General features: G+C 38.6%; 1 protein-coding gene and 1 pseudogene across 6 annotated transcripts in view; both read right to left on the minus strand.

Annotated features, from left to right (window-relative positions):
- The window catches only part of ACBD6 (acyl-CoA binding domain containing 6), a 213,509-nt gene that overhangs the window by 18,907 nt on the left and 178,697 nt on the right, over positions 1-15,905 (minus strand). The window contains exons 8-9 of one of the 6 annotated variants that reach the window (XM_040446489.1): positions 7,233-7,267; positions 3,396-5,692 (exon numbers count right to left, since the gene is read on the minus strand). The exons of 4 other annotated variants lie outside the window; for them this stretch is intronic. In XM_040446489.1, the coding sequence (XP_040302423.1) occupies positions 5,660-5,692; positions 7,233-7,267 (68 nt within the window). In that variant the 3' untranslated portion in view covers positions 3,396-5,659. Of the gene's footprint in view, positions 1-3,395; positions 5,693-7,232; positions 7,268-15,905 lie in introns of those variants that run through there. One more of the 6 variants, XM_040446490.1, reaches the window with a different exon arrangement.
- LOC121011799 (oligosaccharyltransferase complex subunit OSTC-like) lies at positions 410-2,364 on the minus strand (annotated as a pseudogene).

A 15,905-nucleotide genomic window follows, 5' to 3' on the forward strand; every position in this document is an offset into this window, starting at 1 on the left:
GTTGCTACAAAGGGCCACATTTCATTCTTTCTCATTGCCATGTAGTACTCCATTGTGTATATAAACCACAATTTCTTTATCCGTTCATCAGTTGATGGACATTTACGCTCTTTCCATAATTTGGCTATTGTTGAGAGTGCTGCTATAAACACTGGGGTACAAGTGCCCCTATGCATCAGTACTCCTGTATCCCTTGGGTAAATTCCTATCAGTGCTACTGCTGGGTCATAGGGTAGGTCTATTTTTAATTTTTTGAGGAACCTCCACACTGTTTTCCAGAGCACACACTCTATTTAAAGGCAAAGCACCACAGGTAAAGCTGATCATCTGTCCAGAGTTCCCAGCTTATGGTATCTCACTTCCTGATTTTACATTAATTTTGAGTCACAAATATCCTCTCCAAAAAATGTTAAGGGAGCTGTAAAAAATTATCACTTTATTCAGTATTAAAGTTGTAGAAATGGAGAATATTTTCCTTAAGAAATGAAAAACTAAGAGGAAAATGCTACTTAACATCATTTGTACGTTGGCATGGGCCAGCAGGGAAAAAATACTGTGATAAGCTTGTCTCTTTGATACCAAGAAGACATTCTAGTTCAAGCTTTAACATGCTTCCTATGTTTTCACTAGATGCTTCTTTTCTGCTGCTTCATTCTTTTCCGTAGTTCACATCAGAGAATTGGTACAGCCTTTAAAACTTCATTAACAGGAACAAATCCAGTATCTACAGATTTCGTCTCATAAGGCATTTTAACCCATCAGATAGCCTGGCAGTTTCATTCCCACGAATACTCTACCCATGAAAAAACTCAAAGGATACAGACAAATCCAATGAATAGAAGAAGAAATCTACTGAGTTTTGGAATGTTTGGTGCATTCGATTGGTCCGGGATTGTGAAACCTAAACCTCCCATTCACTGTAAACAGGAAGCTGGATGCGAGTCTTTCCATAATATATTGTCCATTTACTGTGTAGGTCAAGAAAGCTACTGGTCTCTGATGTCCATGTTCACTGGTCATAGAACCAACACTTGGAGGTTCAACAATAACATCATAAATTATTCCTCTGGTAATGGGGAAGTAAGACACCACCACCAGAACATACACCCTCATGGCCGATGGCATATGTACCCAGGGCGGCTTCTTCAGCTTCAGGTTGGGGCATTCGAGCACTAAGAACAGGACCCAGCACAAAGTCTCCATTTTGGTAATGGCAGGGGAGCCTCTCGACCTCCTGAACTCGATTTATTAATTCTATTTTTTTAAAAATAGATTCTTTGGGGTTTTCTACGTAGGTGGTCATGGCATCTGTGAATAAAGGATGTTTTATTTCTTCCTTTCAAACCCATCTACTTTTTACTTCTTTCCTTTGGTTAATGCACTGACTAGAACTTCTAGTATGATGTTGAATCAAAGGGGAGGGTGGACATATTTGCTTGCTCTGGATCAAAAGGAAAGCCTTTTGCCTTTCACCATTAAGAATCATGTTAGCTATCAATTACTTCAGGTTGAGATAATTCCCTTCTGTTCTTATTTTGCTGCATTTTTTTTTTTTAATCATGAAGGGAGGTTGAATTTTGTCAACTGTTTTTTCTTTTTTTTTACATATATGGAAACAATCATATGTTTTGCTTTGGTTTTGATCTGTCGATATGGTGAAATACAATGATTTTCCATTGCTGAACCAATCTTGCATTCCTAGGATAAAGGCATTTGAGTATGATTTATTATCCTTTTTGTATATTGTATATACAATATAACATTATATTCATGGGAGACATTGGCCTACAGTTTTCTTTTCCTCTAGAGTCTTTTTCTGATTTTGGTATTAGGGTAATGTCAGCCTAATAGAATGAGCTGGACAGTATTCCTTCTCTTACTTTCTGAAAGAGTTGATGTGTAGAATTAGTTTTACTTCTTCCTTAAACATTTAGTATAATTCACCAGTGAAGCAACTGGGGCCTGGAAATTTTGTTGTGGAAAAGTTCTTAGCTACAAATTCAATGTCCTTAATAAATAGATATAGGGCTATCTAGGTTATTAATTTCTTTTTTGACTTTGTGTCTTTTAAGAAATGTGTCCATTTCCTCCAAGTTATCTAATTTATTGCTATAAAGTTGCTCATAATGTCCCCTTATTTGCTTCATAATATCTGCATGGTTTGTGATGTCTCCTTTTTGTTCCTGAAAATAGTAATTTATTTATTTTTTATTGCTCTAGCTGGAGGCCAACCAGGTTTATTAACCATCTCAAAGATTTTCAATGATTTCATGGATTTTTGGTTTTCTATTTCCACAATTTCTACTCTGATTTTAAAAAAAATTTAATGTTTATTTATTTTTGAGAGAGACAGAAGCAGAATGCGAGTGGGTTAGGGGCAGAGAGACAGGAAGACACAGAATCCAAAGCAGGCTCCAGGCTCTGAGCTGTCAGCACAGAGCCCGACACGGGGCTCAAACTCACGAGCTGTGAAATCACAACCTGAGCTGAAGTTGAACACTCAACTGGCTGAGCCACCCAGGCGCCCCTACTCGGATCTTTATTATTTTATGCCCATGCTTGTCTTGGGCTTAACTTGCTCTTCTTTCTCTAACTTTTGAAAGGTAGAATCTTGCTTGGGTCATTGAGAGCTTTCTTCTTTTCTAATAAAAGCACTTAATTCCCCTCTGAGCACTACTGTAGCTGCATCCAAAAATTCTGATAGAGTGTTTTTCTTTTCATTCAGTTCAAAATATTTTGTAATTTCCCTTGGAATTTCTTCTTTGACCTAGGAGTTATTTAGAAGTGTGTTGAAGTTTTGCACAATTGTGTGTGTGGGAGATTTCCAGATTTGTGTTTGTAAATGACTTCTAATTTAATTCTGTGGTGGTCTCAGGGAAGACTTTAAAATATTTGTTGAAGTTTGTTTTATGGCCTAAATATGGTTTATCTTGATAAGTGTTCCAAGTGTACTTGAAATGATGTATTCTGTTTATTAGGTGGAGTGTTCTATAGATGTTCTAGAGAGATCTACAGATGTTAATTAAGTCAAGTTGGTTGTTAGTATTGTTCAATTCTTTCATATGCTTGCTAAATTTTTATCTACTTGCTCTGTCAATTACTAATTTATAGTTTAACAATGAGTTGTTTTTTCCTTGCTACTCTATGTCTCAGTTTTGACTGCAGAACGTATGGAGAAGGACACTATTTACATCCAGAAATAGCTATGCCTCTTCTACTGTCATACAGTTAATATAGGTGTTGAGTCAATCTGGCCAGCAGCTGAACTGGGTTTGGGTTTTGTTGCTGCTACAGATAACTTCAATGCATCACACACTTTAAAATTCCTCCATCTGTGGGCTGCAGTTACCTTGTTTCTTGAGTGTCCTCGGGTGCCAGTATTCTTGCCCCCCCGCCGCAGCCTTCAGCAGTCTCTGCACGTCTACTACAGAGGGAGTTTCTCTCTGCACTCTTGCTCCTTCTCCATCAATAAGAGTGCGATTGCTTATTAGGGCATGCCTCATGGCCTCTTTGTCCTTTTGGGCTGGTCTCAGTCTTAGGCAGGTCCTCAGAGGTGGCAATTTCTCAGTGTTCCTGCATCCCTGCCCCCCAGATGTCAACCAAACTCTACCTTGTATGAGGGAAAACATATCTGGAGAGGGAGAGAGCTTCATGCCCTGCCCTCAGTGGCAAGAAATGTCTGCTTGGTGTCAGTGTAGGGTTCCCTGTCCTTCCCGAGTGGCAGACAGATTTTGCTTTTACTCCTCCTTCAAAAGCAGTGGAAATCTGCCTGAGCCTGGGGACAAGAGAAGAGGACAGAAAAGTTTTCTGCTCTTCCTGAGGGTCTTAAGCATTTTGCTTTGTATGAAATAAGAATCCAGGGAAATGGCAGGGTTTCATGCCTGTGTGTCACGGGGAAGGGCTCTCTCTGTTCTCAGTTCCTCTTATGGTTCTCCCAGTTTATGGCAAAGAGCATGTGAATGAGGATTCCTCTTGGGTCTGAGGCTCCCTGTTACTCTAGAATGTCAGACTAACTCACTTTAAGAATCTGTCGATTTTAGCTGTTTTCTTACCAGCGTTTATGGTGGCTGCTTCCTCCTTAGGTGCTCCACTGAAGGCGAAACAGTTTGTGTGTCTTGTGGGGGACTGTCATCCTTTGGAATCCAGTTTACTTTGCTGCCATGCAACCTCTGCTATCTGATGGGCTCAAGAAATTAACAATCTTGTAGATTATCTATCCTTTTCTTCTTGTTAGGATGGGAGCATTGTTCTCTTATAGTTTTCTATATCTTAAGTGGAAGTAGAACTCTATAGGAGTTTAGTTTTAAATGATTTAGTAGTGATATTTCTTCTTTTGCTCTTTATTGTTACTCAGATAGTTTCTCTGGCTCCTTGACTCTTTCCTCTGCTGGTGGGTGTTTCCAGCTCTGGCCCCCCTGCTATGTGCTGTTCAATGGCATAGAGCCAACAGCCAAAACCAGGTTGTGATGAGTTATATCCTTGGGACAGCTTCACTCGGGCACCAATCTCTACATAATAACACAGGCTCAGAGGTGGTGCTAAGTGAATAGAGATGAAGAGGAGAATTTACTCTGAGCTAAAATCAGACCATTTGAGAACCCTATCTCTGTCTTCAGTGGTGTGGGATTTCTTAGAAAGCTACCAGGATTATAAATGTTAAATTAACATTTGATGGATGAATGAATAATACATAGAGAGTAGGAGAAAAGGGAGAAAAAGGCAAGAACTGCCTAGTCCAGTCCTGGGACAGGTATTAATGGGCTGAGATTGTATTTTGTTATGGTATGCCACAGACAGGGAGGAAGGCAGAGACAGAATATCCCACCAAGCCCAGGATTCAACAGAAAGTGTGTAGGAATACAATATCCCTTCAAGAATTTAAAGTGATGTCCCTCAATAATATAATGAAGATTTTAGTTTTACATTTCCAAATGGTTTTACCATGAATCACTGTACACCAGATTGGATTCCAATGGAAGGCAGTCTCTTATAACATATAACAAAGTTAAAGACACACTGCCTAGTATCAAGTAGTTGTGAGAAGAGATATTTATCCGGTATAGAACTAGCTACATGACATTTATATTTTGAGAAATAATCATTTAACCTTTTTGCCGCAGCTATCAGTCTCAACTTACTGTAAGAAACACTTAGTTAGGTTTTAAAATTGGAACTTTTAAAGCAGGATCAGAGGAATAAATTTCCTAGTGTATAAATCTGTAATACAGGATAATAACTACCACGATCTGTCAGATTACACTTGGCACAAATCTAACCCAATACTTAAGGCTCCTAAGCATGAAGATCAAGGCTAAGTAGATGTGTACTATGGCTGAAGACACTAAGCTGGCCATCTCAGACAAAGGAGTGTTAATTTCATACATGGCATATAATGAATCGACTTTCCCAACAGTGAGATAGGATATAAGATATGAGTACTAACCCAGGAATAGAGCTTAAATTTTTAAGTTCCACATCTAAAGGACCACAGCCAACCAGCTGAGAAAAGGCTAAGCAGGCTACATAACAATCCCCTAACCTAACAAATGTGAGCGAAATTTTAGCTCAAGTCTAACTGTAAAGTGAGGTTTAAATCAGGAAGTTCAGGAGGAACCTGGCTGGCTCAGTAGGTAGAGCACGCGACTCTTGATCTTGGGGGTCATGAGTTCAAGTTCCACACTGGGTGTAGAGCCTACTTAAAAAAAAAAGGAAAGAAAAGAGAGTAAATTAGGAATTTCAGGGTTGCAGAATAGTCTTTCAGAGTGAGGGATATGGTGTCCATAAGGAAAATGAGTTAATTATTAACAAATGCCTGGGATTTATGCAAAGACAGACTGATATGAGCACAAGGAATCAAGCAATCAGGAAGTTGTAATAGAAAAAAGGGAAGGGAAGAGGAAGACTGGTTTAAAAGACAAGAGGAAACCATACAGGTGAGCCTTATCCTTGTAGGAGGAAGACACACACTTCTTGGAGATGCACCGTTGATCTGGTAATCATCAATTACCTTTGTTTCGCAGAGAGCCAACTGGCAAATATAGGTGCCCAACGATAGTGTAAAAAAATACGGTTTGTACCCCCACTTAGTTGGTGAGCTACTTGATTACGTGCTTTGTTATATTCTCTTCTCCATCTAGCACAGTGCTGGGAACTTGGTATTTGCTCAAAATTCATTAGTTAATTGATTCTCCGCCTTTGGCATCTTCAAGTAAAGAACAATTCACAAAGCAGAGTCATCTTTCAGAAATGTGTGAGCTTCCCATCCCCTCAAAATGGACAAAGGCAAAGAAGATGAGAGAGGGGAAGGGTGCTAACATTTTACCAAATTAATGAGGGGATATATTGGTGCCCACAATGTGCTGGGAAATACAAAAACGGTCATAAGCCTGTCTCGAAAAAGCTTGAGCAAGTCTACAGGGATTAGAACGGTTGCTGAATTTATGGTACCCTGGGAACCTCTATTTGTCAAGTGCCATAGAGGCAGCCCTGACACTGGCACAGGTGAAGATGAATTTTCATTCAGAGCAGTGAGCCTTCTGACTCCATTAATCCTCAGGGTTTTGATGATGAATTTCTTTCCTTTTTTATTTTATTTATTTTCACTCTAATGCCTCCTCCCACTGCCCTGTAACAGTGTGGAAGGAACAGAACAGATGGTGCTTTACGTGGAAGACCGAGGGCTCATGAGGATACAAAGCCTGCCCACTCTGAAATCACATGACTGCACGTGCAAGGAAAACCCTTGATTTCCCCTGGGAGACACAGACGCAATGATGTTAGTATTCCCAGTGGAGGGAGAGGAGGGGAAGGCTAACAGGCCATTTACAAGGAAGACCACACTTACACTAATATACTCTTCAGCAAGAACCATGTTTAATCACAAAACAACAGGAGGACGGGTATGTGAAGATTAAAAAACACCAAAGTTAAACAGAGGCAAATATGGGTTTTAGAACGGTGTTTTGCAAAACCCATTTAAAATGAACTAGTGAGGACATACAGTAGTAGAATAGTGGCCTCTAGTTAACCTGCCATTGGCTCTGACCCAGTTTTAATCGGAAGAAGCCAGGATTTACAACCTGCTTAAGGATGGAGTTTGACAACTGCTATAATCAGAAGAGCTGTCAACACAAGGACAGCTGTCAAGCCAAACTGTAATTCATAAAAAATAATAGCTAAGCCCCCAAGACATCCCTAACATTGTCTGCACTTACTGATTTAACTGTACTTACAGTTTTATGAAAGTTCCCCAAACAGGTTAAGGATCCTAAAATCAAATCAAATCAAATCAAAAAATAGCTATGGAGTACCTATTAAATAAAAAAGGTTAAATACTACTGACTAAATGGATAAAATATGTCCAGCAGATTCCCTAGCACACAGTGTTTAATAAACAGTAATTATTATTACATGTCCAACTCTGTTTTGATGACCTCAAAAAGTGGCAGAAGTCTAGTGACCTGGTAAAAAATCTTAAAGATGAATCACTCCTATAAGTGATTATTAATTAAACTTAAAATATTAATTTCATGAAATATTCCTGAGTTGTCAGAATATTTTAGTTTTATATATTTGTAACGCCAAAACCTCTTAACTAATGACATTATCTTAGTGCTTAATTATCTTGATTATAATATACATGGTATTTGTTTTGTTTTTTATGCAATGAATAATATAACCTGAGAGAGAGAGAAATGGAGGTTGTTTTACTAGATCTATTTTCGGCAGGATTCCTAAATCAGAGATAATTTTTATTAATGTCTAAACTCTCAGTGAACAGAAAGAAGAATATAAAAGCACATGGATGGACACAGATATTGATAAAGTACAGCTCTGAAAAATAGCCTTGAAGCACTGTCTTAGGTGACCAATGATAAAGAATTTTCATTTATTTTATTTCTGTAAAAGACTATCTTTCAGAAAACAATGTTTGCTTTAAAAGGATACCAGGACTGTAATTTTTTATGAAATTATGAAAACATGATTGGAATTGGAGTCAGAAGACCTGGACAAGTGTCTTGGCTCTGCTACTACACTTGAATTACCCTGTCAAGATCACTTGACCCCTCTAGACTTCAGTTTGTCCATTTGCAAATGTATGAAAACCAGGCTTACCTCCAACATTTGTTGCAAAGGTTAAGAGATTACATATATGAAAACAGTACCACCACCACCTTACGTCTGTTTGGGTTTGGAGGCTTTTTGTGTGTGAATATTTTGTTAGAGTATATATAAGTTAAATAGAGAAGAACACCAAAATCATCTATACAAATTTTCTTAAGATGATATCATCCATGTAACTAGCACATAGATCAAGAATCAGATCATTATTTGAATCTCAGGAACACTGCTGCCCTGTTAACCCCTTCTAAATACTACCTACCCATTTCTTCAAGGTAACCATTATCCTGTTTACTACTGCTGGAGATGAATTTTTCCTGTTTTTGACCTTTATACAAATGGATACATACAGTATGTACTCTTTTGTATCTGGCAATTTGAACTTAACAGTATGTTTGTGAGATTCATCCAAGGTGTTGCATGTGGTTATAGTTCTTTTTTATTGCTGTATAGTATTCCATTGGATGACTACCTTACCTGATCAGGTCTCATAATTCCTGAATCTGAAGATTAGAGTGTTTTATCAATTATTGAAATTATCAGTAAATGTATCTTCAAGTATCGATTCTTACCTACTTTCTCCTTCTGGAACTCTTACTTAAAAATGCTAGACTTTATTATTTTACACTCAATGTCTCTTCCACATTTTCATTTATCTTCTGTGTTGCCATTTAGAACTATCTTTCAGTTCACCATTTTCTTTAAAAAAATTTTTTTAATGTTTATTTATTTTTGAGAGAGACAGAGACAGAGTGTGAGCAGGGGAGGGGCAGAGGGAGAGGGAGACACAGAATCTGAAGCAGGCTCCAGGCTCTGAGCTGTCAGCACAGAGCCTGATGCAGGGCTCGAACTCACGAGCCATGAGATCATGACCTGAGCCGAAGTCGGATGCTCAACCAACTGAGCCACACAGGCGCCCCTCAGTTCACCATTTTCTAAAAGGTCTATTTATTTTGAGAGAGAGAGAGAGAGAGAGAGAGTGAGAGACGGAGTGCACAAGCAGGGGAGGGGCGGCGGGTGGCGGCAGGGGGAGAGAATTCCAAAGCAGGCTCTGCACTTATAGTGTGGAGCCAGATGCAGGACTCAAACCGTGAGAGTCAAACACTTAACCAACTGAGCCACCCAGGCACTTCTCAGTTCACCATTTTTTTAAACCTGTGCCAATTCTGCACTTTATAAACTATCCACTATAAAATTTCTGTATTTTTTTATTTATTGAAGTTCATTTGGTTCTCTTGTGAATCTCTCTGTTCTTTTTTTGAATGTCTTATTCTTAGGTTTTTCATCCATTGATTTTATATAAACTTATTCTGATAATTTCTATCTAGTAGTTTTATTCAAGTTCTTCAAAGTCTAATCGTGAGGTTTATTATGTCTGCTGACAATCACTTAAGTATATTTTGTAATTTTGGACTGTAAGCTCATTTTCAGCAGGGCTTCTTTGTATAGGAATTTTGTGCCATCCTGGTTGAGGATGTGTCCCTCAAGAGAAGTTTAGCATTTGCTTTTGCCAGATCCCTCATGGGTAACCTGTCTAGACACTTATTATGTTAATTTATTGACTTGAGGATTTCTGAAATAATCAGAGTATAAATTAAACCCAAACTCGCGTGAGATGGGGACTTTTTTTTTTCCCCACCCAGATTTTGGTATCTGGCAAATAAGCTGCTTTGTCTTCCTTTCTTACAGGTAGGGCGACTTTTTCTAATGTAATTATTACTATTATTATTTTTTAACTGAGGGTATAGCCCTTTGAATGTCCTGGCTTATGTTCAGGTTTCAGTTCTAACTCCTCATTATTTCTTATTCAAGATGTATCATTTCCAGGGTTTGGTGGCATTGAAACCCAAACCTGCAGTTTTCCCAAATTAGATAGTGTTAGCTCACACACTTACCACTATGGTTACCACATCCTTGTATATTGGGTGAGAGTTGAAGACACCTAAAGTCTGGGGACATCCTTTAACCTCTAAAAGGATGTTTAGTATATTTTATCTAGCAACTAGTAAGTACTCAAAAATATGAACGAATGAAATATAATTAAAAAGGTAAGTCATATTCACAGTACTAATAGAGCCTATGATATTGTGATTTAAAATAATTTAAATTTAAAGGTGTCTGCGTGGCTCAGTTGGTTAAGCATCCAACTCTTTTTTTTTGGAATTTTTAAAATGTTTGATTATTTATTTTCAAAATGTTTTGTAATGTTTTTATTTTTATTTTTGAGACAGAGAGAGAGAGAGAGAGAGAGAGAGAGAGAGAGAGAGCATGAGTCGGGGAAGGGCAGAGAGAGAAGGAGACACAGAATCTGAAGCAAGCTCTAGGCTCTGAGCTGTCAGCACAGAGCCCGATATGGGGTTTGAACTCATGAACCATGAGATCATGACCTTAGCCAAAGTCAGACACTAAACCAGGTGCCCCAAATGTTTATATGTTTGTTTATTTTTGTGAGAGAGAGAGAGAGAGAGAGAGAGAGCGAGCGAGCGCCGGGAGGGGCAGAGAGATATGGAGACACAGAATCCAAAGCAGGCTCCAGGCTCTGAGCTGTCAGCACAGAGCCTGACATGGGGCTTGAACTCACAAACCATGAGACCATCACTTGAGCTGAAGGCAGACACTTAAGCGACTGAGCCACCCAGGCACCCCAAGCAGCCAACTCTTGATTTCTTGATTTCGGCTCAGGTCATGGTCTCACCATTCGTGAGTTTGAGCACAGCATCAGACTTCATGCTGTCAGCACCGAGTCTGCTTGAGATTCTCTTTCTCTCTCTCTACCCCTCCCCTGCTCATGCTCTCTCAAATATTTAAAAAATAAATATAAAATACATAAATAAAATAATTTAAATGTAATTTTCAAACAGGTAATATCTATCTATCTCCAAATAGAGAAATTATTAAAGGGTTTATAGGAAGACCTTTTTATCCTATGCTAGTACTCTAGCCTCACAGTTCCTCTTCCCTTAGGCAACCAACACTGACTCTCTGTGTATCCTTCCAGCGATATCTTATGCAGTTATTAGCAAATATGTACAGATATATTCATGGTAGCACACGATATACACTATTCTGCATCTTAATCCTTCCACTTCACAATGTATCTTAGAGATTTTTCCATATTAGTACATAAATAAAATATAGCAAAGGTCCAAAGACCTTTGGAAAATTCCAATCCTGTTGCTTTGTAGAAATGCATTTTGCATATATCAAACTTAATTGGACACATTCCCACATCCACAGAGGCATTTACCTCTAATGGTTAACTAGGGGTGACAGAGTGACTCATCTACATTCTCAAGGGTACATTCAGTCTGCCTTAACTGTTTCTACAGTTTCTGGATGGAGAAATGAAAGGAAAGCACAACACATGCCATAAAGAAGGCACTAAACATAACCAAATGAGTGGATGAGAGAAGAAACGTGGGAATGAAAGAACCGATTTAGCAGAGCATGTGGGTGCCCTGGCAGGGGCTGTCTCTCTAAGCAGAGCAGTGATCTCCGGACCTAATGGCAAATATTCTGGCGTAAAAGAAGTTTGCTGTTTGAAGTCAGGCATCAGGAAAAAGGGGTAGCCTGGATTTTGCCCTGAAAGCCTCACAATCACTGAGAAGTTTTTTCTTTCCCCTTTCTGATGACCTGTGGCTGTCTGACCTATGCCTGGTTGTCACAGATTGCGATCACAGCTGTGGACGCAGCTAAGAAAAGTTTTCTTCTGGGTGGAAAATTAGGGTTTAGAATAGCCAGCTCTTGGTGATGTTAGAGGATGTAAGCGACAGAATTATCAATGTGTCAGAGGAGTGAGTGAGGAGTGCTGTGGGAAGAGGCACAGGAGGGATTTGTTTTTCTCTCCTCTCCTAGGAAATCTACAGATGTGGGTTTAAATTTCTAGCTCCCTTAGGTAAGTTTATTAACTTCTTGCAGCTTTGGTTTCCTCATTTACAAAATGTGAAAATGTGTAAGTATGTTTTTAATGGTACCTCTTTCAAAGGCATTTGGTAACGTAAAGTATATATGTCTGTATCTAAGTATATGTGTGTGTATGTAATTTCAATTAACACATATTTTAAGTATGGCATACAGAGGAATATAGAGGCTAATAAAACAAATTTTTGGCTATTACAAATAATGCTGCAATAAATGCTCTTAATCATGTCTCACTACAAACACGTTCAGGAGTATTGCTAGGGTATACAAACAGAAGTGGAACTGTTGGGCTGTAGGGGATGCGGACCCTCAGTTTCACTAGATCTCACCAAACTGATCTCCAGTGGTTGTGACAGGTGATACTCAGCAAGTATGCACGTTCTTGTTGTTCCACATCCCACTACTAATACTTGTAGGTGTCTGCCTGGTGCCAATCTCACCAGTGTGAAAACATATCTACCTGTTATAATCTGTACTCTCTGATTACAGTTCTTCAAAGGACTCTTCATGGTACGGCACCTCTTGAGAGCAATGGTAATGACAGCTTTTGTTCCAGACTATCTGATCGAGGATGTCTGCAGAGTGAACAGCCTAGGACAACAGAGGTGGTGTTTCCTTCCAGAGTAGAGGGTAGGTTTGCTTACTGTCCAGTGTAATGAAGAGAACTCGTTCTCTGGAGCCACAGCTGGGCAGATTTGCTTGTAGCTCACTTTGACAGACTAGAGTTCCTTAAGGTTAAGATTTAAGAGACGATACACTATGTGTGTAGTATATGTCTGGGCTTCTCTGCGTTGCTCCTATGGGACTCAAAAGGCAATGACACAAACGTAAAGCTCATGCTGCTGGCTGTGCTGTGAATAATAGTCTGGTGTCTTTTGCCAGAATCCATGAAACTGTCGGGCTAACTTGTTAATTTGCAAGCAGAGTATAATCTCAGATTACTCCTAGTTCTTGACAGTTATGAGGGGGGTTTGAGCATCTTTTGCTGTTTATTTGATATCTGGCTCTTCGTATTTGTGCACTACCCATTTTTCAGGTCCTATTTTTCCATTTGATTGTCCTTCTTATTAGCTGAGTAGATGTTCTTTATATATTCTGAATAATGATCTTATGCAGGTTATTTGCATCTTAAAGATACTCTCCCAGTCTTTGCCTTGCATTTTTACTTTGCTCATACTATCTTTTGTTTAACAGAAGTTTAAAATTTTAATGTACTATCATAGTTTAAATTATGATTTGTATTTTTGAGTGTTAAGAAACCATTCCTTACTCTATTCATCTAAAAGTTTAAAATTTTGCTTTTCTCTATATATGTATTCAATTCACCTAAAATTGATTTATGTGTGTGGGGTGAGTTGTTTGGTTATTTGCTGTTGTATAACAAACCACTCAAAATGTGTGGTGGCTTAAATATGGCAATGCATTATTTTTAATGATTCTGTGGGTTCACCCAGCTGGTTCTTTTGCTTCAAAGAACTAATTTTTAGTTTGTTGACTTTCTTTATTTTCTTTCTTTTCTTTTTCTTTTTATGGGGAAGATAGTTCTTTTTTTCTTTTTCTTTTTTTCAAATTTTTATTTGAATACTCGTTAGTTAACATATAGTATAACATTGCTTTCAGGAGTAGAATTCAGTGATTCATCACTTAACATATAATACCCAGTGCTCATCATAACAAGTGCCCTCCTTAATGCCCATCACCCATTTAGCCCACCCCCCACCCACCTCCCCTCCAGTAACCCTCAGTTTGTTCTCTATTGTTAAGAGTCTCTTATGGGTTGCTTCCCTCCCTCTCTTTTTTCTTTTTTTTTTTTCTCCCATATGTTCATCTGTTTTGTTTCTTATTCTCTATTTCATTTATTTCTACTTTAATCTCCATTATTCTTTCTGTTTTCTTTAGGCTTTGTTTGCTATTCTTTCTCTAGTATCTTAAGGTGGAAGATCAGGTTACTAATTTGAGCTTTTTCTTCTTTCTTAACATAGGCATTTACAGCTATAAATTTCTCTGTGAGCACTGCGTTAGCTGCACTCCATAAATTTTGGCATGTGCTATCTTTATTTTCATTCATCTCAAAGTATTTTCTGATTTCTCTTTTGACTTCCTCCTCCTTGACCCACTCGTTATTTAAGAATCTGTTGTTTAGTTTCCTTATACTTGTGAGTTTTCAAGTCTTGATATCTAATTTCATTCCATTGTTCCATTAAGAACATACATTCCATTATTTCTATTCCTCTAAATTTACTGAGGTTGTTTCATGGCCTGCATATTGTCTATCCTGAATAACACTCTAGGTGCACTTGACAAGAATATATATTCTGTTGTTGTTGGATGGAGTGTTTCATAGATGTCTTTTGGATCTAGTTGGTTCATAGTGTTGTTCAAGTCTTCCATTTCTTTGTTTTCCTTTTGTCTAGTTGTTCTACCCATTACTGAAAGTAGGGTGCTGGAATCTCCAACTATTATTTTTGAATTGTCTATTTTGAGTTTTTTCTTTAATGGTTGCTCTAGGGTTTACCACATACATTTTAAGTTCAGCTTTGGCTTTATACTTGGCTTAATTCCAGTGATATGTAGAAACATTACTCCCGTATACTTCTATTCCATTTTCCCTCTTTTGGTGGTAGTAATGTTTTACCTGTTTTATAAATTAATGTTACAAATCCAACAATACATTATTATAGTTACTTTAACATCTGTAGTCATTTCCTTAGCCCATTATAACTTTGTTCTCATCCATCTCCCTTGTGCTGTTACTGGCAAATATATTATACTTCTATAGGCTGTGGGCTCAATAATACATTATATACATATTATTTAGACATCACTTGTTAAAATCAGTTAAGGAAAGAAAGGAGAAAAAATATGCATTTATATGGTCTTTTACAATTACATATATATTTATGAGTGCTCTCTGTTTTTTTCATGTGGATCTGAATTATCTTTTGGGTCATTTGCTTTCAGTCTGAATATTTTGCTTTAGTATTTCTTGTCAGGTGGGTCTGCTAGCAACAAATTCAGTTTTTGTTTATCTGGGAAAGGTTTTATTCCATCTTAATTTTTGAAAGACAGCTCTGCTAGATATAGATTATAGATACAGATTCCTTCTGTATTATATAGATATTCAAGGTCAGAACACAGTGGGATAACATATTCAGAGTGCTCAAAGAAAAACACTCAACCAGGACAAATTGTCCTACAAACCAGCCCAATCAAATCATGGCTTCTTTATTTTTTTTTTTAATTTTTTTTTCAATTTTTTTTTCAACGTTTATTTATTTTGGGGACAGAGAGAGACAGAGCATGAACGGGGGAGGGGCAGAGAGAGAGGGAGACACAGAATCGGAAACAGGCTCCAGGCTCTGAGCCATCAGCCCAGAGCCTGACGCGGGGCTCGAACTCCCGGACCGCGAGATCGTGACCTGGCTGAAGTCGGACGCTTAACTGACTGCGCCACCCAGGCGCCCCAAATCATGGCTTCTTTAAAGGTCAGTGTTTGATATTTGTTCTGACTCATGAAGGCTCCTCCCAGCTGTAGCATTCTCCCATTCTCTCTACTATTCTTGAGAGGACCCTTAGCCTTGAACTTCTCCAGGCTCTGTTGTAAATGAAGTCAGTTCCTTTGGGAAGAGATTAGGGGCTGTTTTATAGCTTTCTCTACCCCTCCCCCCACCGCAGGCAAAATCTCTGAGCCAGACTCTGGAGCTAGGAGTGTGGATAACAGCAAGCTTCTCTTGAGTGATCTCCTCCCTCCCTGGCTCTAGAAGTTGGTGGCAGTGAGGGGATACATGGCCTTGCTGTCCTGGCATGGAACCACCACCTCTCAAGTCAGGGCAAGGGTGATCAGGGCCTCAATATTCTCAGGG

This window comes from Herpailurus yagouaroundi, unplaced genomic scaffold (genome assembly GCF_014898765.1).
Source record: "Herpailurus yagouaroundi ecotype Mexico unplaced genomic scaffold, PumYag 195, whole genome shotgun sequence".
Lineage (NCBI taxonomy): Eukaryota > Metazoa > Chordata > Mammalia > Carnivora > Felidae > Herpailurus > Herpailurus yagouaroundi.